This window comes from Centroberyx affinis, unplaced genomic scaffold (assembly GCF_046629955.1).
Source record: "Centroberyx affinis isolate AG114_WGS23_722 - 3 ecotype Tasmania unplaced genomic scaffold, CSIRO-AGI_Caff_v1 ptg000281l_1, whole genome shotgun sequence".
NCBI lineage: Eukaryota > Metazoa > Chordata > Actinopteri > Beryciformes > Berycidae > Centroberyx > Centroberyx affinis.
Window position 1 is genome coordinate 606,976 of NW_027278960.1, and position 24,868 is coordinate 631,843.

A 24,868-nucleotide genomic window follows, 5' to 3' on the forward strand; every position below is an offset into this window, starting at 1 on the left:
AGTACTTGCCCTCAGTCTGGCTTGAACCGCCACACATGATCACAGAGAGAAAACACACACTGTAACTGATCAACCTCTTGAAAATGATCCAACCAAGAAGCAAAATGATGACATTTTTACTTTCACCAAGTTTACACCTAGCAACAATCATGTGATGTTAAGGCTAAAGGAGGTTTAGCTGGATCTTAAGGATTATGACTTATGTTACAAAACAAAAGGTATCTGTCACAAATAAAATGCCTTTGAATTAAATTGTGTGTGTGTTGCTGATGTTGCACTCATCTTTCCTTTAAAACAGACAAGAATGAGTTATAAGCAAACTAATTTTAGTCATTAATATGGTTTGGGTCATTAAATTATGAAAAAAATAACTCAGCTCAGAGTTGCTTGTTTATAGGATATAATTTGATGCTACTACAGTATACAACAACTTGGCTGATGAGAAATGTAACTATTCTTAGTTAACAATAGTTCATTTCTTTTGTCTTAATTTTGTTTTAAATAGTTAAATTTGTTTTGTCTAACATTGCTGGGTTTTTTTGCCAAAAATAAACAAAGCCTCGACAACATTAACCTATTTAGAAAGAAAACAGAAGTTACTTTATCTGCTTGTTGCTCCTGCAAGGCTGCAAATCACTTTCATGCCGTCTTTTTTTTCCTTTCCCTTCTCTCAAGGGATACTGCTGCTTTGATGCCATCGTTTCATGGCCTTAACAACATTTGCAACACCGTTCTGACACCGGTGGGCGGGGGCCCTGGGCGGTGTGGGGGCCCTACACAACTTGTGTAGTGTGTCTACAAAAAAACTGGCATGAATTTGTGTGTGTCGGGGAGTTCACTTGTGTGTTTGCTAAAGAAGGAAAGGGGGAAAGACAAAAAGAGAGGAGGAGAGGTGGGAGGATATAAATGGAGGTACCAGGAGGATAGAGACCATCCTGGGACTGCAGTCTCTTCAGATCTCTTCAGACATGGAGTGGACCATCTCTCCCACCTAGGACTTGGCTTATAACCTCCTATGATTCTCACCAATAGGCAACGCTGTAGCATCTGGCAACATTCAAAAGGATTATTCTTTACAGCCTCCTTAGAATTAGGTGGTTCGGACGGTTGATTACTGGCTCTGAAACCAATTTTCATGTCAACAACTCTTCTTGAAAGGTGTTTAGATTGACAAAGTTCCTATTCAACCAAATAGGCTATGGGCGTTTTTATAGCAGCTCTATCTGTGGTATATTGTCTGCGATTGGTTGAGACTTGGCTCGAGCGGTTGTTTTCTTTATGTCTCAAGACTTCCATTTATCCCATTTTTCCTAAAGCCACATAAACCAAGACGACATTAAGAGAGCTTGAGAGAGCTTTCTTGCAGAGCAAAGCCATGGCGTCAATACCGGGAGTGAGCAAGGTCGAACAAAGAGGTCTGCGTACCCTCTTCCATGCCTACGATGTGGATAATTCAGGGGAGATTGAGAAAAATGAGTTCTTCACCATCTGCCAGGAGCTCAATGTCCCAGAATCAGAAGCAGAGAACATATTCAACCGACTGGACATCAACAAAGACGGCACCGTGACCTTGGAAGAGTTCTTGAGCGGTTTCCAGGACCGTCACCAGAAGGAAGAGTGCGACACAGAGCCTGAATGCAGGAATTCGTCATCCAAGGCCAGAGGTTGCGCACGCTCCAAAGGGCCAAAACGTGGTGTACCAAATTCCGCTGACAGGTGTGTATAGGGCACAGGGTGGGGTTTCTGTGAACTTTTCCAGCTGAGGACCCAAATGAGCAACTTATTTGGTCCTGTAATGTTCATGTTGAAATAGCAGATTGGGATCAATGGGATCAGAAAGTTTGAACACAGGAATTAAGGCCCATTCACATCTAGAACGATAACTGTAAAGGTAACTACAACTATAAAAAGATTTAAATCATGCTAAGTAAGTAGAATGTCTGTGTTCCCACGGCAACGATAACCATAAAATCATCCAAAATTATAACTATATTTTGTTTCAGTCTCTTTTAGATGCAGGCCAATCAAATTAAAGTGATGCTTTGTTTACTGAGGAAATCTGTAGTGTGAATGCTTGAGCAAAAATGTATTGTTATAGTTCATAGTTATCTTTATAGTTATAGTTCAGATGTTAATGGGCCTTAAAGTTGTTTAAAAAAAAACTTTTCCAGAAAAGTGTAAGCTACTATAGTTTGGCACAAGCTAGTTTAGCACACACTCAAACACACAGGTATAATTAGCACCTGAGTCAGACTCAGACAGCTTTTCTTAGGCAGCTTTACTTTTCCTATACCCACTGGCTGCAAGCCTGCAGAAAATAAAGAAAGTACCTGGTACAAAGGCTCTGTTTAGGATCGGCTTCTGTTTAGGAATATCCTTACAGCTGTGGAAATTCTTGGATAGACTCGAGCTTGGTTAATAGGCGCAATTGTGGAGCGGAGAGCTCTCTGTGGTTTGCTGACATCCCTGGAACAATATGCTGTCAGTATTCAGCATATAGGGTTCAGCATTCAGCATATCTGATGACTCTCTCCGGTTGGTCTCGGTGATCACTGAGTTTATTGAGCCTTCTTTCTTTTCTTCCAGCCAGCAGGGTTCTTCTATAAAGGGTATGAGTGCCGAGGAGCAGGACCGGCTGCGTACGCTCTTCCACACCTACGATGTGGATAATTCAGGGGAGATCGAGAAAAACGAGTTCTTCACCATCTGCCAGGAGCTCAACGTCCCGGCCCAAGAAGCAGAGAACATATTCAACCGACTGGACATCGACAAAGACGGCACCGTGACCTTGGAAGAGTTTATGAGCGGCTTCCAGGAGCGTCACGAGGAGGAAGAGGAAGACGAAGAGGGAGACGAACGCAGGAATTCAGCATCCAAGGAAGAGTTCATATCCAGGTCAGAGGTTGCACACGCTTCAAAAGGATTTGTTATATGTGAGTGTATTGCATGGAAGGCCTACATTGTACAAGACGTGGTGTACCAAATGACACTGACAGGTGTGTAGGCCTGGGGGGGGGGGGTTTCCGTAAACCTTTTGAACTGAAGACCCAAATGAGTAATTTATTTGGTCCTGTAATGTTCATGTTGAAATAGTAAATTGGGCTTTATGGGATCAGAATGTTTGAACTGAGGAATTAAGGCCCATTCACATCTAGAATGATACCCATAAAGATAACTATAACTATAAAAACAGACTGAAATCATTCTAAGTAAATGGAATGTCTGTGTTCCCACGGCAACGGTAACTATATAAACATCCAAAACACTATATTTTGTTTTGATCTCTTTTGGATGAAGAGACAACCAGTAAAACATTTTCAACCAATCAAATTAAAGTTCAAAAAAGAAGGGGGCAGAGAATTCAGTAACTCACTGCAGTGATGCTTCTTTTACTGAGGAACCGATGACAGGTATCTGTTGTATTGTTATAGATTATAGTTATCTTTATCTGTTTAGTTATCGTTCCGGTGTAAATGGGCCTTTAACTTGTTTGATGATGATGAAATGATGTGAGAAAATGCATGCACGTGGAGCTTGAAAAAGACACCTTAGACCTACCATAGTCCCTCTGTAACATCATGTTCAGGCTCCTAAGTTGTCTTTCTTTTAAACACAAGCCAAAGGCTCATCACCCATTTTAAAACAGGATGTCCACCCCCAGTTAAAAATATAATAATAAAAAATAGTTTAAAAAAAAAAGTTTGAATGTTGATTTGTTTTGGCTTTTAGGTAATGTGTTTGTATATTTTGTATGAATGACACAAACATTTTTTTATTAGTTATTAAGACATTGCAAACATGAATTGGTTCTCTGAAAGTGTTACAATCAACACTGCCAGTGTTTATATAAGAAATAGGAGATGGTGTTTAATGATACTGTGTGGGTCTGTATAATTGAAAAGTATTTTTTTTATTTGCAACATTTTCATTAATTGGTGCTCGAAGAAGTTGTGATCACACAGGTTGGTGATTATGGCTCTCTAAGATTTAGGTCAGATTTAGAGAGTTTATTCAACCCATTACGGGCAATTCTGTACTGTAAGTGCACTTTGGCCGGGTGCCCAGACATCTATTGTTTAGCTACCTGTTAGGGAAAAAAACACACACACTCACAAACACCCGCACGCACGCAAGTTTGGTTAGCACCTGAGTCAGACTGAGACCGGCAGCTTCTCTTTTCATACAACCACTGGCTGCAAGCCACCAGAAAATAGAGAAAATACCTTGTGCATAGGCCTTGTGCATTATTTATTTATTTATTTTTATCGATTCTATAGCCCAAATCTGATTACTTTTAGGATCGGCTTCCGTTTAGGAATTTCCTTACAGCTGTCGAAATGCATGGATAGACTCGAGCTTGGTTAATAGGCGCAACTCTGGAGGGAAGAGCTCTCTGTGGTTTGCTGACATCCCAGGAACAATAAACTGTCAGTATCCAGCATATAGCCTATATATCTGATGACTCTCCCCGGTTAGTCTCGGTGATCACTGAGCTTATTGAGCCTTCTTCCTTTTCTTCCAGCCAGCCGACTCGTATAAAGGGGATGAGCGCCGAGGAGCAGGAACGGCTGAGCTCCCTCTTCCGCTCCTACGACGTGGATAACTCGGGGCGGATTGAGAAAAACGAGTTTCTGATCATCTGCGCGGAGCTCCACGTCTCCGCAGCCGAGGCCGAGAGGATATTTGACCGGCTGGACGTCGACAACGACGGCACGGTCACCCTGCTGGAGTTCATCAGCGGCTTCCACGACCGCTACGGAGAAGACATGGAGGCGGAGGGAGGAGACGTGTCCGCCGCCTGGGAGGACTTCGAGAGGAGACTGGGGGACCAGGCCAAGTTCATACCCAGGTGAGAGGACACCTGTCCGCTGTGGATCAGTGGGGGAGGGTGGGGGTAGAGATGGATGAATGTGTTTAAAATAGCCTATGTATCCTATTTCTCAGGTGATACAACTATTTGATATTGAGCGCCGTGTGCGTAAAGATGACCGCAGGAAAATTTGTTAGTTGTCAAATGATGTAATACAATAGGGAATTCTGAGAGCATATTGAGCATATTGAATACTATAATAGATACATAAATATCAATGAAGTACGAAATAGACTAGCTAACTCGATGAGAGGTAGGGCATAATTCAAATTTTGCTGCTCGCACATATACACACATATGAAACACTCACACATGAAGCACATATCTATGTAAATACATTAGCCTGTGTGTGTGTGTGTGTGTGTGTGTGTGTGTGTGTGTTTGAGTTTTATGTGTATCTGAGTGTCTCACACATACAGTATATGTCTGTCTGTTTATCCTGAAGGCATCTTGCTTAAATAAACGGAAGGCAGAAAAAAAGGTTTCATTTTTAACATTCAGACCAGAAGTCCCATTCAGTTTTCTGTTTGTTTTGACACTGGTGACCCTCCTACCTATCACCAGTGTAGCAGTGTCAACCCAGCCAGTGATGAGGTCTCTCCTCAGTGATGAAGGCCCCCCCACCCTTCTTTGTTACAAACTTACTTACGTTCAGTGGTGGAATAAGTACTCTGATCCTTTACTTAAGTAAAAGTACCAATACAGCAATGTAAAAATACTCCATTACAAGTAAAAGTCCTGCATGAAAAATCCTACTTAAGTAAAAGTACATAAGTATTAGCAACAAAATGTGGTTAAAGTATTAAAGTAAAAGTAGTGGTTTGGTCCCTCTGACTGATATTTTATTATATATGACATCATTAGATTATTAATACCAAGCATCAGTGTGTAAGCAGCATGTTACTGTTGTAGCTTCTGGAGGTGGAGCTAGTTTGAACTACTTTATATAGGCTACAGTTAGCTAGTTTAGTCCAGTGGTTCCCAACATAGGGGTCGGGCCCCTCCAAAGGGTCACCAGATAAATCTGAGGGGTCGTGAGATGATTAATGGGAGAGGAAAGAAGAAAAAACAAAGAAAATACAATACAATATTTCCAATATTTCTGAAATGTAGTGGAGTGGAAGTATAAAGTAGCATCAAATGGAAATACTCAAGAAAAGTACAAGTACCTCAAAATTGTACTTAAGTACAGTACTTGAGTAAATGTACTTAGTTACTTTCCACCACTGCTTACATTTACAGTGAGAGGCCTTCCAGATATACTGAGACACACATGTAAATGTGAGACACTCAAACACACAAGACACCCACACATAATGCAAGTGTTTTGCATAGATATGTGCATTTGTTTCATAATGTGCGAGTATTGTACGTGTATCATTAGGATTTGAATCAGTGCTGCTTATAGATACCAATACTCCTTATCGATACTCTATATATCACTGATGCAATGGAGTGTGACTGAAGTAGTGATCCTGTGTAATGCTTGTCCACCCATCAGTAGATATTGCTACCTTTGATACATTTGTGATTTCAGATATGATGTTTGTTTGTTTTTTTTCAACCTCATACCAAGCAGGTATCAAGGTGTTTGCTAATGGCAAGTGGGGAGGTGACTGGGGTTGAGGGCCATGGTCCGCTCCCTACAGAAGAAAAACATTAATGACCAGAATAAGGTTTTATACACAACTAGTTCTTTCTGGTTGTCGGGTCAGTACAGGGCAACACGTTGAATTCCAAACTGAGATATAGCCAATATTTTGAAAATGTCACTCATACACAATGGGCTATCTTAAGATCTAAAAAGTAACATTTGATTTTATAATCAGTTGTCTGTCTAAATATGGAGCAGTGAACATCAGATAACGTTTTTACCTACAGGGATAGGCTGATAAAATTAAACCCTTTGCACATTTTGAAGGGATTGGCAGTTTGATACAACTCGCTATTGGAGCAAGTGATGGCTGCAGCTTGACTAGGATAGAAATTAATAGCGATTAAAAACTGCCTTGCTTTTTCCCTCGTTTCCCTAAGTTCACACTATTGGACTGGTTTACTTTGACAAATCATTTGAGGAATTGCATCCAGCAGAAACTGAGAAAGCTCAAGCAGTCAAACACCCTTCGCTGCTTAAAATGAACGTCATGCTGGAGTTGCAGGTGTTTCTTGAGATTGTGAAAGACAATATCTTTTTTTTTTTTTACAAACATTAGGCTACATCTGTCTGTAACAGTCTGTATGTCCATCAGCTTTGGTAAAGTTGGCCCACAGTTTTGAACACTTTAATGTCAACTGACAACATTGATCGCCATGTCATCGCTAGGTTCCTTTTAGAGAGCCTCATTACATTCTGCTGGAGGGGAAATACCTGAGAAGTTATGAGCAAACAATTAAAATTAATGAGACAGTTAAGAACCAATAGCAGTGCAGTTTTGAAGTTTATCAGTATTTTGGTTCCAATCAATCAGGAACCGGTACTATATCGGCACCGGTTCTCGATACCCAAAGAAAGAACATAGTTGTATTTTAGTCTCACTCAGCTAAATTAAAGCAATTAATAGTTATCTGCAGTATATTTCTTCTTGCAGGTCTCTGAATCGAGTTCAGATGTGTATTTCACCTTTATTACATACCTCCCTATGTAAGTGTGTGTGTCTGTCTGTGAGTGCTGATTTGCGCATCGTTGTGTGTGTGTGTGTAGGTGTGTGTGTGTGTGTGTGTCCCGCAGGCTTGGCATGGGACTCGTCCTCGCGCTGCCATGCTGTGGCATTTTGGACATCGATTGTCACGGTGGTGTCGTCTTCTCCCACACAGCTAAATACACTCACTTATCTCCAAGCAGTTACATCAACTATTACAGCAGTCAGCTGAGAGACCAACATTTGGAAAATACACAAGTCACTTAAGAGGAGTTTGTTTGTTTCTCAGGGGAAGAAGGGGTATTTTGTGTGTGTGTGTGTGTGTGTGTGTGTGTGTGTGTGTGTGTGTGTGTCAGACAGTGTGCATATGTGAGAGTATGAGAGAGAGACATCGAGCAATTAAAAGTTGAAGGCAAAGAGAAAGGCAGGACGAATCAATTAAACAATATGCTACTGTATATTCGTTCAGTTTCCACTGTACAGGATTACATTAATGGTCGGGGAATTCACGCAGCCCCAGACTTAACCCCAGCCTACAGAACAGGAGAATCAGAAAGAGTAAAGGAAGAGTAAAGAGTAAGGGCTTGATGGTAGTTGTGAAAGGTCCTGGAGCCATGAATACTAGTCACTAATTTAAAACCATCAGACAAGTATATCATGATTAGATTTTTTTTTTTTACAGCGTGGCCTCCATGCTTTCCCAATCTAGTTGCTTTTGTTGTGTGCATTTTTAACACTCCAAAAATATGAATGTTTTATTAATTTATGTTTAGAGAGGTCAAAGTTTGTGATGGCAGCATCCATTTTCTCTCATGATACAGCTAAAGCCATTCCAGAGGTCTGAACTGTAATACTTGTGCTTTGCCCTTTTTTTTTTTTAATCACGTGCAACATTAATTTCATGCATGTCTGTGATACTGGCTTTGTGATAAACACTCCCAAACTGATGTGACCTGCCCACAGGATCTCAAGGGACCGCTGCTGAAAATATTTTTTTGGGAAGAGCGGCCAGCAAACTGGTCCGTTCGCAAAGGCCCAGTGCTTTAAATCAGTGGTTGTCAACCTGGGGGCTGGGACCCCCCAAGGAAAAAACATATTTCTACTATACAAATTGATTTTGTCTATTTTTTCTGATTGTTCTCTATGATAGAGAGTCGCAAGTTAGGCATTGTTTCATTTTAGGGGGTCAGAAAATGTTGAGAAACCCTGCTTTAGATGGTCAACCTGACCATTGAGTGTGTGTGTGTGTGTGTGTGTGTATGTGTGTGTGTGTGTCTGTCTGTCTGTCTGTCTATGTTTTTGGCTCTGTCCACTTTTGCATAGATGTTAGTCTGTATGCTCTGTGTATGTGTGTGTGTGTGTGTGTGTGTGTGTGTGTGCGTGTGTATTTCCCGGTGTGTGTGTGTGTGTGTGACACTGTATGGCGCTGCAGCAAACTGTGTCTCACTTCATGCTCTTGACAGATAGCCTGGTCAACCTGTCAGAAGGCAAACTTGCATGACCCACTTTTACTGTTCTGCTGTGACACAGAAAACTTTATCACTGCAGAATCATGTTAATGACTTCAGAGATACGTAAAGGGGCCAAACTATAATCACACATACCTAGATTAAATGCTATACTGCCCTATTAACTGGTTTGGAGAATGCTTACAATGCTTTTCACAATTTTATTTTGAATTGTGGTGACACATATACTTTATATACTGTAAAAAAGCTTTGGAAAAGCTTTGTTTTTATACAGAAAAGAGAATCTCATCTGCCGAAATGGCTGGTAGAATTGACAGTTAAGCGCCACAGACAGTTGTTACCTGCATTTGATGGGGTGACGGGAGTTCAAGCTCTGTGTGAACCCGAAGAAACAACCAAAATTCTACCACAACACAAAAATCGTATGGGGGAAACACTGCTGTTCACACACATGTATGCAGTACTGAGCTGACATCAGATCATGGTTTTCTTCCAGGACAGAGCAGGCGGCCACGTTGTACCAGAACATCAGTCTGACGGAGCCCAGACTGGTGCCTCAGTTTGAGAGAATCATCACCAACTTCACCAAAGAGATCAAACAGCACAACTCAGAGATGGAGAACTTGGCCCTCGCTGTCAAAAGGTAGGCATCACACACACTCTCTCTCTCTCTCTCTCACTCACTCACTCACTCACACACACAAAATATACCAAGTCCAGATTGTCTACATTGTGTATGGGAAGCGCTGTGATCATCAGACCTCTTTGGATTAGACAAGCAAGTAGAGCAAAACCGGCATCATGCTGATTTTCCTGTTGCTGTTTTATATTTTGGACATTTTACAATGCACCATCCAAGTATTTGGCTCAGTCCCAAAGTCATGAAACATTTCCTGCAGTGACCGCTGTCAGTTACAAATTGCAGACGTAGACCAACAAGGCTTCTGCAGTACACGATGAAAATATGCTGCTGTGTCGTTTTTCAGAGCGCAGGACCAAGCGTCGATGCAACTTAGTGAGATGGAGGAGGAGATGGACCAACGCATTCATGCTGCTGAGAGGAAGACACGGCAGCAGGTGGGACACACACACACGTACACACACACACATATAACACCCCAAAAACACATTAACATGACTGAAACATGGCTAAACATGACATCCCATAACCCCTCACATAGAGCAGAAGTCCCCCCCCCCCCCCCCTGCCAAATATTATTCGGCTCCCAGAGGTGATTTGCTTTGGTATCAAAGCTATCAAGTTATCCTGCTCTGTTTTCCCTGGAGTGTGTGTAGGCCAAGCGATAAACTGGGTGGATTTGCTCAGCTCTTCCCTCATGTCAAACAAACAAGACATGGGCCGAATATCAGATTACTGATCTACCCTCTGACACGCCTACCCATCAGGTGTAGCATCTGCATCAGCGTGGGAAGGCGGCTGGAATGCTTTTTAGCTTCCAGTGTTTAAAATGACAAGGCTTCGTTTGTAGCGATAAGGAAAGGTGCTGTGTGGACGAAAAGGATGATCTGTAACACATCAGACTACATACTGTGACCTAGGTTTGCTGACCATGACATGGATCCTAGAAGCGCCATCAACGTGGTTTCCATAAAATGTTTTACTGTGACCTGGGACAAATATTAACTGTAAATTACTGTTTTCATTTTAACCTGTTTGTAGTGCCACACGGGTGGGATTCGCCATGTCAGGACAATTTAGATCATGTGAGATAAGTTAGCAAACATATAAAATAATTGTAAATTTTCCTGTGATTATCTTGACTTTCAGGCACTTATCTTGCTGTATGTGGCAGCTAACAGGCATCTAAGCAGACTAAAACAAACCATAAAATAATTTGGAAATATTATTTGGTCCAGGTTGCTTTTGTTTTTTTGACCTAGTTTTGGAGCACCGTTGTCACTCTGTGTTGCTGACCCTCTGCTTTTTACTTTGGGCCTAACACCTATAATGATTTAACACATTAACATCTACATTAGATTCCATTACTGTTAAATTTATTTTTTTTTATGCCTCGGTGGCCTTTGATTTCAATCTTTTCCATGAATTTTAAGTTGTTGGAATGAGAACTCTATGGAAGTCAGTGACATTTCCTGGAATCTGGGTTAACCAGATTAAGCCGCATGGTGTATGAAATGATAAGCGATGATAACAAAATTAGCTTTCCATGACATTAAAAAGGAAAATTGGCAACAACTGACTCAGAGACATAACTCTTAAAAAGCACCCGACACTGATAAGGACGAACTCTTGCATCAGACCATCTGATTCATTTAACTTATTATTTATTTAACTTTGTCCTTTGTTCTTGAAGTTGTTATGTAGTTTTCAAATCCTGTCAATCTGGGGAAACGGTGCTGAACATAAACCATCTTATCAGCCTGTGTGTGTGTCTGTGTTCAAACTTATGTAAGTGTACTTCACTGACTCAGCTAACTCAGGTGCTCCTGTTTGTTTTGTCAGAGAAAAGCACACATAAGTAGAGGACACTCACCTGTTTTCTCTCACACTGAAGTGTATGCACACACACACATGCACACACACTTATAATATATACTCATCGACCCCCCAGCAGTCTCCACCCTTGGCTCAAAACCTGCCCAAAAAATAGTACTTATTTTATCACAGGAACATACTGTAGTGATGTAACGCTGGAGCACACAAATACACACACACACTTTCATAAAATAACACCACAAAATGGAGGACTGATGTCAGCATATGATTCTTGATACCAATTCTTTTTTATATCACAGAAATGCATCGAATTCAAAGCTGCCAAATAATTATTCTCTGAAAAATACCATATAATGTTATTCAATTCATACTGTATCTTTTGAAAACTGTTGCCAACTTCATGAAACTTTTCAAATCTAATTGTTACTGTTGTGTTTGTGGATATGTATTTGTACGTGTGTGTGTGTGTGTGTGTGTGTGTGTGTGTGTGGTGTGTGTGTGTAGGAGACCAAGCGATCAGAGGCATCACTGAGTGAGTTGCGAAGAAGTTATGAAACTGAAGTGTGTGAGCTGCAGTGTAAGATACAGAGGATGAAGGTGGTGAGTGTTTTGTTTTAACTCTTTGACTGTGGGGCATCATACAAAGATCAACACAAACTCCCTTACTCATATTTACAATCAGCATGCTCTGACATTTACGTAGATTGTGCTCAGTTTTTGTTGAGAAGTTGTCTTAAATAAATCCCAATAGCACCAACACCATTATAAATCAGTTGCCTTTTTCGTAGATTCAGAAAATTGGAATACCCTCTAAAGCTTGTGCAATTTTGCCGTGTTTATTTTATTTTCAAACTTGAATTAAATGTTATTATTTCCCTTTGTATGCACTCTTTGTATGAGTAAATATCATAAACCTGGGAACAATGGAACTCATTAAAACCTTTAAATACAAATTCAGTTTGAAGATGAGAATATTTAACTTTATTCTTGAAGAGTATATTTTTTAAAGATTCAGGATTTTCATCTGACAGTAGTGATGTGTGGCTTAAACAGTACAAAAGCACTATTGTACTGTCCCAGTAAGGGTGCACTGCCGGTTAAGAGCCTGTACTTGACCCATTTCGATATGCACACAAACACAGTCTGTTAAAAGGTTTACTATACATTTTGAAAAATAAAACGTGGTGGAAAAATAAAGTCTTTGCTGAATAACATAAGAAGCCCGATTGTCACTAATTTACTCTTTTTCTAGATGAACTGATCTCAAACAAATATGTCAACCAGACTAAACAACCTTACTATTCTCCATTGATTGAAACTTTAAAGTGACTGTGATGTGTGTGGCTTTGTACAAGCAGTTCCATAAGCAATGTCACTGGTGATCTAGGTATCTATCTTTGAGAAGGACTGAGTGTGGAAACTGTCCATTACCTCATCAGATAGAGGAGAAGTACAAGAACATCACCATAAATGACGAGAGCCCATCTTTGAAGAAGAGGATTAACGAACTGACACTGGTGAGTTTAGATCTACCTGGGATTTGGGATTTGCTGTTGTTTTAATATCAGTGAATTGTTTTTGGGATGGCAACCCACGAATCCCAATGACTGCAAATCAGATGCATTCGTTTTTCAGCTTTTTACTATTAGGGCCACATGTGAAAAATGTATTTGAGTTCTGAGATTAATATCAGAATTTTAAAGTTTTAAAGAGTTTAAAGCCAGAATTCTGAGATCAAAGTCGGAATTCTCAGCATAAGTCAGAATTCTGAGATCAAAGTCTGAATTCTGAGTTCTGACTTTATTCTGATTTAAATCTCAGAATTCTGACTTTATTCTCAGAATCCTGAGATTAAACTCAGAACTCAAATGTTTCATGTGGCCCTAACCCTTTTACATACTCCTTTCTCTTTCACCATCTGTGCCTCTCTCTCCCTCTCCAGGAGAACCAGCGGTTAAAACAGGAGGTGATGAGATCTCAGACCAAAGTTGCCTGTCTGCAGAGTGACATGGACTCGCTGAAGACGGAGATAACGGATCAAACCATCAACTCTGAACAGTGAGTTCAATATAGTCTGGTGTGGTTTGGTTTGCTGTAGATTAGCCTTGGAGTTTAGAGTTAGTTAGAGTCTTGGAGATTAGTTAGATAAGTTTTGTTTCATTTTGTTTCAGTTATATTTTTATGGTTCAGTTTGATTTCATTTTGTTTGGTCCAGGTTATTTGACATGACTTGACTCATCTAACTTGACTTTACTTGAATTCACTGTAGTGAGCATGGTTTAGTGCGAGTTGCACTGAATTGAGTTCATCTTGAATTGAGTCTAATGGGCATCAACAGTGACATCATCTGACCAGTCAAAGGACTGACCCAAATATAGTATATTTGGACCCAAATATAGTAAATTTAATTTGGCCGTGGGACCCAAGCTCATTGAAACATACTGGGACACTACTCACCCAAAACAAAAAGACCCTGGACTTATTTGTGGTCCAGAGTTGTAGTTTAAGAAATGTTAGTAAATGTTTAAAACCTTTTAAAACCATTGCAATGTAATGCAGTAATGCACTGTGTTGTGTTGTGCCAGAATGACTGATTGACTTTGATTCCATGTGCAGTGAGAAAGAGAAGGGATTGTTATGCAAGAAGCCAACACAGACTAGTCACACGCACACACACACACACACACACACACACACATACAGTCCACTGGCTCCCAGGTAGCAGACAGACAGAAAGAGACCACGCCCCCCCAGACGATTGACAGACCTTTCCCAGGGGTGTTTACGTTTTGTCACAGCTGTAACAGGATATCCTGGTGTGACTACACACACACAATGACTCCTTCAGGAGTGTTGCCTGGCAACAGGGCCACAGGGAGGGCAGCATGAACAATCTACCCCTCTGAACTGTCTCAGTGAGGATATTTACATACACACTGATATTGTTGTTTTTCCATCTTTGAGGTAGCTCATGTTATGTTACAATAACCCAGTTAAACTATTGTCCTGAATATGAGAAACCTGAATAAAATACACAGTATATACTGATATTGGGATATATATTGGGATACGGGGCATGCGTACATCTCATCTTTTTTACTATCAGTTTTCAAAGTCTCTATCTCCATTTAAATAGCAATAGTGGAAATATTCTGTGTATTCATGTGCAGGGAGATTCATGAGTGGGATAGGAAGATGCTTTAGCTTATCCTGGCACATGTTTGTGGCATATGAAGCTTCTAGGCTCCCAAGAGTTAGAACAAAACACGGTGAAGCAGCGTTTTGTTATCATGCAACACAGACCTGGAATAACCTCCCAGATGACATTAGACAAGCCCCGACTCTGACCACTTTTAAGTCAAAGCTTAAAACGTTCCTATTTTACACTGCCTACTCTACCCTGTAATGGCGAAAAACTTATCTTTTCAGCTTAGCTTTTAAATAGCCTTCATTTTAACTGTTTCTCTTCAGGATCCCAACAGAGCTGACACGGGCAAGTACGAATTTTAATTCGTCTTGTCCGGGTAACGCTTACTTGCGCATGAGTGAACACTATATGTGGGGGGGACAGAGCTTTACCCTGTATGATTCTCATCCATCTGTGGATGGTGAGGTTTTTGACCAAGAGGATAATCTACGATTCTCGTCTGCCTTAGGCAGTGAGATCTGACGTAAATATCAGATCAAGAGTAGAATCAGGAAGGACAGGGGAAAAGAAAATTAAAGAAAAACATATGGGTTCACTCACAGTGTGCATCTAAAAGTGGGAGTATTTGTTGTGTTCTTTTATCTTTCTATTTCACTTGATTTGAACTGTACTAGTTTACTTTTTAAGTCTTTTATCGTTTGTATCTCTTGTCTGTACTTTTACACTTTTTAATTGTAAATCTTTTACCTTTACTGTATTTTTATTACTCTGTAAAGCACTTTGAATTGCCCCAGTGTACGAAATGTTCTATACAAACAAAGCTGCCTTGCCTTGCCTATTCTAAATAACTTATTAATTCATTACCTTACAGCCTTTTTATTGCTTCACTGAATAAGGAATGAGTGTACCCTATGGAAGAATATGCAGCTGGATTGTGTTTGACTTTAGCGTCCTTTGTGGCCTATTTGGACAGCATAGTTTGAATAATGATGTATTTTTTTATTATCGTAACAGAAATTACTAGTTAGATGGGTGTGTACGCTGTGTTATGTCCAGTGGATGAGGGGAACGTTGTATTTCCCTAAGACTTTTTCTCTTGTCGAGGTAGAAAACCCTCTGAGCGAGCACTGTGTGACTCTAAAAAATTAATACAGATGAACCTAATTTAGGTTTGGTAGTAGTTCCTTTTGGTTCATATTCAGTGCTAAAGGGGCCATTCTTCAATATTTATGTGTGTCCCTTTAACTCCACTACAGTGGATGCCATATGTGTATTGATGTTCATGGTTGTCATGTTTTGTGTGCAGAGACGAGGCGCTAATGAAAGAGTTTTCTGATGAGCGAGACATCCTGGAGAGCCAGATTGAATTTCTACAGTAAGTCAGGCAACCACTCTCACACACACTTATACACACACACATACACACACGACCACACACAAAGAGAAGTTTCAGTGTGTGCTGTGTGGTTGATAAAAAGGTGCTTCAGAGCAATAAATACCTTGATATAATGTCTCATATACTGTCTATGGGTTATGGGTTGAGAAACTGACAGGCAAACACCACTGACTAATGTAGAAACACACACACACACACACACAAAATACATTGTGTGTACTGTGTGCACACGCAGACAGCAATCAGAGAACAGTTTATGAAAAAAAGTAGATTGTAACATTGTTTCTTCTCTCTCTCTCTCTCTCTCTCTCTCTCTCTCTCTCTCTCTCCCTCTCTCTCTCTCTGTGTATGTGTGTGTGTGTGTGTGTGTGCATAGGACAGCCAACAGGAAGCTCCATGACACCAATGATGGCCTTAGGTCCGCACTGGAGAGATACACCAAGGCTAGTATACACACATGCATGTACAACCACACACTCACACACACACACACACACACACACACACACACACACACACACAATGAAAAACTCAAACAAATTTCCCTGTGTGTTACAGACGGGCAGTGGGTTAGCGGACCGGAACAGAAACAGAAGTAAAAGCATCTGCTATTCATCACCGTACAGCATAATGGACACGTAAGTGTTAGACACGGGACAGATCGTTACACCTTCAGCTAACTGCTAGAATGAAGAAAATGTCATAAAATATGTTGTCTCAATGTCTCCTTTTTATACATTTTCACCATACATGTCTGGTGTCATGTTGTTAGCAATTGCAAAGAACCAAAATTGCATCTTGAAAAAGTGAAAAAATAGTATTATCACAGTCAATCAGCTGCAGTTTTTATAGCTGTTGGAGTCAGTGACAACAATACCAGGCGAGGGCAGCAAGTTGGGAATTGACAGCTCAGGAAATTGTGTGAGGCTGTAAGTACTAGAAACACTTAACTATATCCTGGTGAATAATTGGTGTTAATTGGTGATGATCTGAGCAGCAGTAGTTGGCACCAGTTGACACCTGGGACCATATTCAACATTTGTTCTGCTTAAACTTAAATACATGATTTATCACATCACCAACTCACAAAAAAGTTCTTGTTTAGGTTCTTAAAAAAAGGAAATAATGAGATTCCAGGTGGGAAATTCAGCTAGATCTTTCAAACCATTTTTCAGTGCACATGTGATTTGATCCCATTTTAGAAATCATAGCCATAGTCACTGTTGTTTCAGGTCATTTCATTATATGTTCCACAACAAAATATGAAATGTCAATGACACGTCACTACTCACAACTCAGTTAAGTTGGCTAACACTGAACTGAATTTACCAAGTATGTTCACAACTTAATCAGGCAATTACTAGCTACATTATCTTCTTATTCTTAAGGAAATGTACAAGCTTACCTGAGGTTTGGCCATTCTGTTGTCCCATTTAGAAACACAGGGTTAGGCAAACTCACATGGGTAAAAGCAGGACTTTGGATTGTTCAATTTGTTGTTCAATTTCACCTTTTTAGCATTATTTTAAATTGTATCTTGGATGGACATTTCAGACTGAGTAGTAGAGGCAAAGAAAATTAAAATTTATGATGAATATCTAAACCAGGCTTATCAGGTTTGGGCAGTTAGCACAACCACTGTAAATGGGATTTTGCATAAGTACATAGTAACACACATTACAACAAGACAATGTTATTCCTTTGTTACTGCAGATTTTTTCCTGAACACATGATTGTGTATTCACAGTAGTAAGGTAAATGTTGAATGTGCTTTGAGATATTTATTTAAGGTGCTGTCCAAGTCGATGCACTGAGAAACTGGGCCACAGGTCACAGCAGCCTGTTTTGTTTTGGGACAAGGTGTTGTATTATTAGGAACAAGTTTTTTCTATTTACTGCCAGTGACCAGAGCCGCTAGCTGCCATAGCAAATAGGTGAATCTGCGGTGTCCCAGACTCCTGACTCCTGAATCGCGTCCCTTCAGAGAGTCTGGTGTTGCTCTAGTCAACGGCTTGTTCTCGCTCAGAGAAACAATTGAGCCAATCGGCACCTTTGAACCATTTGTACGTTTTTTCATTGGTGTTTCGGCAGAATAATATCTGTTGAAATCACCCCCTTAACCAACATATTGTCTTTGCAAAGACAATATGTTTGTCAAAAACAACCAACATTCTTGGTGAAGTTAGTAAATATGCCCAGCATCAGTGTCACTGAAAATAACGTCAGAGCGGCAGAATACGTCAGTCACTAGTGATTGGTTCGAGGAAAATCAACCCCCACACACACAGAAAACGGTGGCAATAATGGAATGGGAACCAAATGGCCATTCAGTCTGAATATCAGGCTAGAAAAGTCAATTTTGCCAGCATAATTTCTTTAGTCAACATAGTAGAAGTGACTATACTAAGAGCTAGGAACGGTCAATTTTGAATGAAATACTTCTTAAAAAAGTCTGAAACCAAGCATTGATTTAAAACTACCTGTGCGGCAGCCTGGCTGAGTGGCACACTGCCCACCGCACGAGTTAGGCGCTGTATGCTGTCCCTTATCTGCCCTAAAATCACAGACATTATGTGGGTTTTACTCCTGACTTGGCTGCCACATGTCTGTTTTCCCGCTTTTCCTGCTTTTGTGTGTTATTTTATCACCTCTTCTCGTTCTACCAGCAGGTTCTACCAGCGTATGGACGAGGACCAGCTGTTCACTCGCAGGCCCAGCTGTGACACCATGGCCTTGGCGATGTGTGACCCGGGCCTGAGGCGGAGACACAGCAGTGAGTGCGAGGAGGACAGCCTGCCTGAGAGCTACATGGACAGCGGCCTGTCGACGCTCAGAGGCTCACATGGAGGCTACGACTCCGAGCCGGAGAACAAGGGTCATGAAGAAGAAGAAGAGGCAGAAGCAGAAGCAGAAGCAGAAGAAAAGGCAGAAGCAGAAAAAAAAGCAGAAGCAGAAAAAAAAGCAGAAAAAAAAGCAGAAGTAGAGGAAAAGAGAGAATTAGAGGAAAAGAGGAAAGCGAAGAAAGTGGAGATTAAGAACATGATGAATGATAGCATGATGGAAGAAAACTCTGACTCTGAGGTAAGACACTTAAAGTCATGTCAAGCACACACACACACTCTAATGAACCATTTCGTGAATATTACATATAATACAAAGGATTGCATAGATTATTAGCAGGTCAAGTCAATCATCTTTCTGAGACGTTACCAAACAATCTCAGACAAAATAGCTTTTTCAAAGATGATGTGTACCAATAGCAGAGCGAAAACATGGTTTTGTAGATTAATATGAAAATCTGCCTTAAAAGCTAGTAACCAAAGAACCAAGAAGTAATCGCTTATGATTACTTAACATACTGAGTGCTAAAGCATCAGCATGTGCACAAACAGAACGATCTACCGGAGACACAGAGAAGATTTTGGTGCCAATCCTCACGTAGGGCTGAACGATTTTGAAAAAATATCTAATTGCGATTATTTTGACTGATATTGCAATTGCGATATGATTCGCGATATTAGAGGGAATGATAATTTTTACATCATTATTCTCATTTTCATTGAAAAACGTATTAAAATGATTATGGAGTGATTTTTGCGGGGATCTGTACCGAAAAAAGATGTTTTCTTAAGTCTGTAGAATATGATGTGTAGGCCAGGACATCTCTGCAGCACGACAATATTTCATTTAAAATGGTATTTTGCCACACATTTCGCCTTTAACAAATATTGCGCCCCCTGCGATTTGAAAATGCAGTAGGCCATATTGCGATTTCGATAAAATTTCGATTAATTGTTCAGACCTATCCTCATGTCAGATATTGGATAAGGTGACCAATGAGCCAAATTCCCAAAATGTCGGTGTAGTCCTTTAAGTAAATAATCCTAAACAAATCATTATAGTTAGGTAAGTAAAATGTTAAAAAGAAAAAAGAAAAGTGAGACACACAAGGATAAGATGTTTTATGCAACGGGACACTAGTTTCTACTTTTGGCAGAGATTTGTTTATGATCACAGCTACAGACTGAAATGTCTTACGGTCTCAGTAATAACACATGAATTCTGTGGATTTTCACTTTAATGTTCTCTACTGTGTGTCTGTACCACAGCCGGCAGAGACACTGGACGGTGAGTCAGCGTTTGGGTCTGAGAGCGGTTCAATTTTGGACTGGAAGCCCACTGATTCCCTTCGCATAGCCAACTCCGTAGCTCACATGAGACGAAAACCCCTCACCGCTGTCTCTTCTCAGGTAACAGAGACATGGAGGGAGGAAGGAGGGAGGGAGGGAGGGATGAAGGGAAGGAGGGAGGTGATCTGAGGGAGGAGAGAAAGAGGGATATTATAGTAGTTTGAGATTACTGAGGAAGACAGAGAGAAGGACAGGTTGAGGAAGACAGCTCATTCACTGTTGAAAGATATTATTTAGTAGTATGCTTTAACATTTATTGAGGCACCAGAAGACGTAAACTGTAAACTCTACCGCTGATGAGGTGGTGGAGCTGTGGATGGAGGGAAAAGAAGGCAAGCTACAAATAAAGACAAACTGGAAAAGAAAAGTGGTGGATGAGTGCTGAGGATGAAACAAAGTTAATCAGAATAAAACATGCAAACAGAGTCATCTTAACTCCTTCATCTCTCCCTCTCCAGAGGAGGGACAAGTACAGTGTGGACCTGGGCTACATGGCATCAGAGAAGGCCTACAGGATCGTTTTGGCCGGAGATGCTGCTGTGGGAAAGTCCAGTTTCCTGCTTCGCCTCTGCAAGAACGAGTTCAAATTAAACTCCAGCGCTACTCTTGGTGGGTTGGGTTAACCTGTTAAGTCTCTCTGGTGGTTGATTTGTTAATTCAACTTGTTTATCTAGTTTAGTTATAATGTACAGTGTGTGCACTGGTGGGGATTTTTGAGTAACCTTTATCACATGTCATCCCCCACTCTCTCTCTAGTGTGAACTATCAAATAAAGGCAAAAAGTATGCATAAATCTGTCAACTAATTGATAAACATTGTTAATAAGATTTACCCTTTTCACTTGACTGATTGATGAATAACTCCTGCACATGGTAGCATGAATTCAGAGGTAAAAGCGGTGTTAATCTGAGTGGCTGCTGTTTTTTTTTATCAGGGCCTCAACCACTTATTTTCATGGAAAGACAAAATTTGTTATTGTAAATATGAAAAGTGTGCCCAGTAACATACAAAATGAAGAGAGCTTCCTTGCAATGAAATGAAAATTATATTTAATTATACACACAGTAACTGAAACTGTTTACGTATGTCCCACGCCTTTTGTATTTTTTTAAGTTAGAACTGCTTGAAATTGAAATAAACTGTCAACTCTCTTTTCCAATATGTTGAATATCTTTTGTTGTTTGTTTCAAGTTGAAGGTTGTCGCTGTAGTTTGATGTTTCTCTTGTGTCTCCAGGTGTGGATTTCCAGATGAAGACTTTGGTCGTGGATGGAGAGGCCACTGTACTACAACTATGGGACACAGCAGGACAGGAGAGGTGTGTGTGTGTGTGTTTAGAGAGTGGGGACTGAAGAGTTAGGAGAAAGAGTGGGAGTATGTGTTTTGTGTTTTCTATATACTGTACAACAATGCATGAGCGTGCATGTTTATCCAACCCTCCCTCCACTTCACACGGCTCCCTCAGGCTGTCACCATGAATAGTAATTAAGAATGTGTTGTTTGCCAACTTTCCTGAATAAAATAAGGGTCAAACTGCTTGTGTGTATCATGAACCATGTTCTCCACCCATGTCCTCCACCCAGGTTCCGCAGCATTGCCAAGTCTTATTTCCGCCGGGCGGAGGGTGTGCTGCTGTTGTACGATGTCACCTGTGAGAAGAGCTTCCTCAGTGTTAGAGAGTGGGTGGACATGATTGAGGTAACTCACTACTATCCTCTACTACAGTGGTTCTCAACGTGGGGTCCGGGGACCACCAGGGGTCTTTGAGGGGGTTCCAGGGGGTCCCCCAGCAAACTGATGAATTATTAAACTTAAGCATTATTTAATTTACAAGAAGCTAACACAATTAGAGAATGTATAAGAATGACTATTTTGATCATAGTTTCTCTGTTATCTCTCTACCTACAATACAGATAGTCTTGGAATTCTGGACAAAATCATATCTAACAATAACAATATTCTCAGATTTGGGTCCAAGAGACAAAATGTCATCAAATGGGGGTCCGTGGCTCTAATGTGCACTAAATTAGGGGTCCTCGATATGAAAAAGGTTGAGAATCACTGCTCTACTACACACACTTGCTATGTTACTCCTCCAGACAAGCAGAAGCAACAGCAACTGTTACTGTTTGTATTCAAATAATTTACCAACTACTTAGTTATAAAGCTCAAGGTTTCAGCAGAATACAGTTGGGCAAGACAGCAGATTAAATCCATCCTTACTAGACTTTGTTGTAAAGGAGCTCTAGCTTGCGTGGCTAGTTGAAAACATGTTTGTTCCTACAAGGCATTGTATGTAAACAGTGGCCACTGTGGTCACTTTGTTTATTTGATGTTTGAATGTCAAACCTAGTGATCTTGCTTGTTTCTGTCTCTTTACATGCAGCAAATGCGTAAGTGTTGGATGTTCAGCATGTGCTACATGTGTTCTGCTGTTATAATGTGGGCTCTCTGAAATGTGTGTGAAAATCTGATTTCTGTCTGTATTGTTTGATGCATTGTCTGATACAGGATGTACACACTGTAATATGCACTGTGGTGCTTGATGTCAAACCAAATAATCATCATCAGTTTGATTTACTCAGCGAACACATACTGTAAACTGTATACGATATGAATGCCGATGGAACATAATAGATACCTTGAAATATTTAGTTTTACATTCAGTTTTTCCTGTTTCTATAATTATGTTCTCTCTGTGTCAGGATATGGCCCAGGATGACATTCCCATCATGTTGGTGGCTAATAAGAGTGACCTCAGACGGGAGGGAACCGGCTGTGTCCCTACCAGCTATGGAGAAAAGCTAGCTATGGTAAGACACCACACACACACACACACACACACACACACACACACACACACACACACGTTTGTTAGTATACTTGTGAGGACCTTCAGTTGACTACATTCATTCCCTAATCATCACCACTACATGCCTAACCTTAACTCTTACTTTAATCAAATCCTAATTATAACTCTAACCTCAAGTTCTTATCCTATACTAACCCCTTAAATCAGTAGGATTGTCCAAAATGTCGTCACTCCAAGAGTCTAAAACTGGTTCTCACAAGGATAGAAGTACAAGATCACACACAGCTAAAGGCAGCCCAGTTTTGGATGAATGATGTTTGACTGATTTTCCCCTAACAGACATACAACGCTCTGTTCTGTGAAACCAGCGCCAAAGATGGCTCCAATGTTCTGGAGGCTGTGCTGCACCTGGCCAGGTGAGATACTGTGAAGGATGGCAACTATTCAGTCAACTGAATTTGCAAAATGAAAGCAGCAATGCAAATTTTATGAGCATGCTAAATTGTGGCTTGTGTTTGCAGGCTAGTGGCAAATTACCCTTACAAGTCATTACCATTAGTCATGAAGTACAGTTGAAGCTTATATTTGTTTTAGTCATTTTAAATAAAAATGAATCAGTCCCATACCTGATATGTGAACAGAATATACTGTACTGTACATACCAAGCTCTTAGTCATAAGCTTAACCTTTACTGCCCTCTGGTGTGTAAAAGATTGTTACGTTCCTGTACCACCAGAACAAACCAAACAGTTGCTCCAGAGGGAAACTAACAAAAAGTCACTTAACGAAAAAAAAAAAAAAAACATGAACCAACAGGTTCAAAGGGGAAGAGGGGTCTGATAAAAACACACATGGGTATGTCCAACTGAAAGTGGACATATATTATACATATATTAGTCCATAAATAGACTAACAGAAACCCAAAACCAACAGAAAACAGGGAGTAGCTGGTAGAACTAAAACTTTTCCAAACAAAAGGGCAGAAAACAAGAGGTCACAGAAAACACAGGCACTCAAACTCAAACCTTAGAGCTTGTGCCCATGCTGTGCTGATTCCTATCAGCTTTAACGAGGCTCAACAGCACAACTGTGTGATTGACAGCTACCTGTCTGAGTGACAGCTGTCTGTCAAACAAAAAACTGACACACTCTAAAATCTGTTTTTCTCTTCTTTTCTCCTCCATCCTTCTCTTTTTCCACCTGTTCCTCCACTCCTTTCCTCTCATTTTCCCCTCTCTCTCTCTCTCTTTCTCTACCCAACAGAGAGGTTACAAGGCATACAGACTACGATGACAGCTATCGCTCGGTGACCAGCCTGTCAGCCTCCAGGAGTAAACCAAACTACTCTTGCTGCACTTGATCAGACTCACTGCAGTCTGAACTCTGGAGTGGAATACAAGTGGAATAAGGAAAAACACCTGAAGAAACCTGACCTCTGTACCTGCAAACAAGACGACAATGATGTTTGAGAAGACATGAACGCTGTAGAAGTACCACAACAACGAGAACAAATCATCATCGTCATCATCAATAACAAATATATATACATATACAATATATACATGGATAAATATGTCAGCACGTCAGTGACATATTGGATAAACATCCCCACTGATATGCAGTGACAGTGGAAAAGTGGAACACCACAACAATAGAAAATCCACAACAACAGAAAATCAGAGCTGTGTGAATTATGTTATTATGCATCAGTTCAAAAGAAGAAAAAAAAACCTAAACCTGCTTTCCAAAGAATCTCAAGCAAAGCTGAGTTTTTGTTTCTCAAGCGCAGGTATATTAAGGTGATGAGGTGATAGTGCATGTCAGCCATAGCTTGATGTCTTTGTTCCTCATTTTATGAATTTCTGAGTC

At 40.5% G+C, this 24,868-nt stretch overlaps 2 protein-coding genes across 2 annotated transcripts; both read left to right on the forward strand.

Moving 5' to 3' along the window:
* Positions 1–1,375: 1,375 nt before the first annotated feature.
* LOC139639365 (ras and EF-hand domain-containing protein-like) lies at positions 1,376–2,786 on the forward strand. The gene is made up of 3 exons (XM_071513452.1): positions 1,376–1,716; positions 2,587–2,722; positions 2,775–2,786. Exons 1-3 carry the CDS (start codon positions 1,376–1,378, stop codon positions 2,784–2,786), a joined length of 489 nt encoding a protein of 162 aa, XP_071369553.1.
* Positions 2,786–24,588, forward strand: rasef (RAS and EF-hand domain containing). Its single transcript, XM_071513462.1, has 18 exons — positions 2,786–2,937; positions 4,523–4,849; positions 9,475–9,621; positions 9,965–10,055; positions 11,959–12,054; positions 12,894–12,971; positions 13,397–13,512; positions 15,909–15,977; positions 16,375–16,441; positions 16,557–16,636; positions 18,668–19,079; positions 20,108–20,248; positions 20,647–20,797; positions 21,424–21,505; positions 21,771–21,885; positions 22,893–23,000; positions 23,339–23,415; positions 24,263–24,588. The coding sequence occupies exons 1-18, from the start codon at positions 2,801–2,803 to the stop codon at positions 24,357–24,359; spliced, it is 2,391 nt and encodes a 796-aa protein (XP_071369563.1). The 5' UTR covers positions 2,786–2,800; the 3' UTR covers positions 24,360–24,588.
* Positions 24,589–24,868: the final 280 nt, after the last annotated feature.

What these genes read in the sequence shown, in the direction of transcription:
- LOC139639365 (XM_071513452.1), top strand. Translation starts at nt 1,376, where the DNA reads ATGGCGTCAATACCGGGAGTGAGCAAGGTCGAACAAAGAGGTCTGCGT. An exon ending in GTACCAAATTCCGCTGACAG is followed by an intron (nt 1,717 to 2,586) that starts GTGTGTATAGGG and finishes CTTTTCTTCCAG; the next exon opens with CCAGCAGGGTTCTTCTATAA.
- rasef (XM_071513462.1), top strand. Translation starts at nt 2,801, where the DNA reads ATGAGCGGCTTCCAGGAGCGTCACGAGGAGGAAGAGGAAGACGAAGAG. An exon ending in AGATACAGAGGATGAAGGTG is followed by an intron (nt 12,055 to 12,893) that starts GTGAGTGTTTTG and finishes TTACCTCATCAG; the next exon opens with ATAGAGGAGAAGTACAAGAA. An exon ending in TCACCGCTGTCTCTTCTCAG is followed by an intron (nt 20,249 to 20,646) that starts GTAACAGAGACA and finishes CTCCCTCTCCAG; the next exon opens with AGGAGGGACAAGTACAGTGT.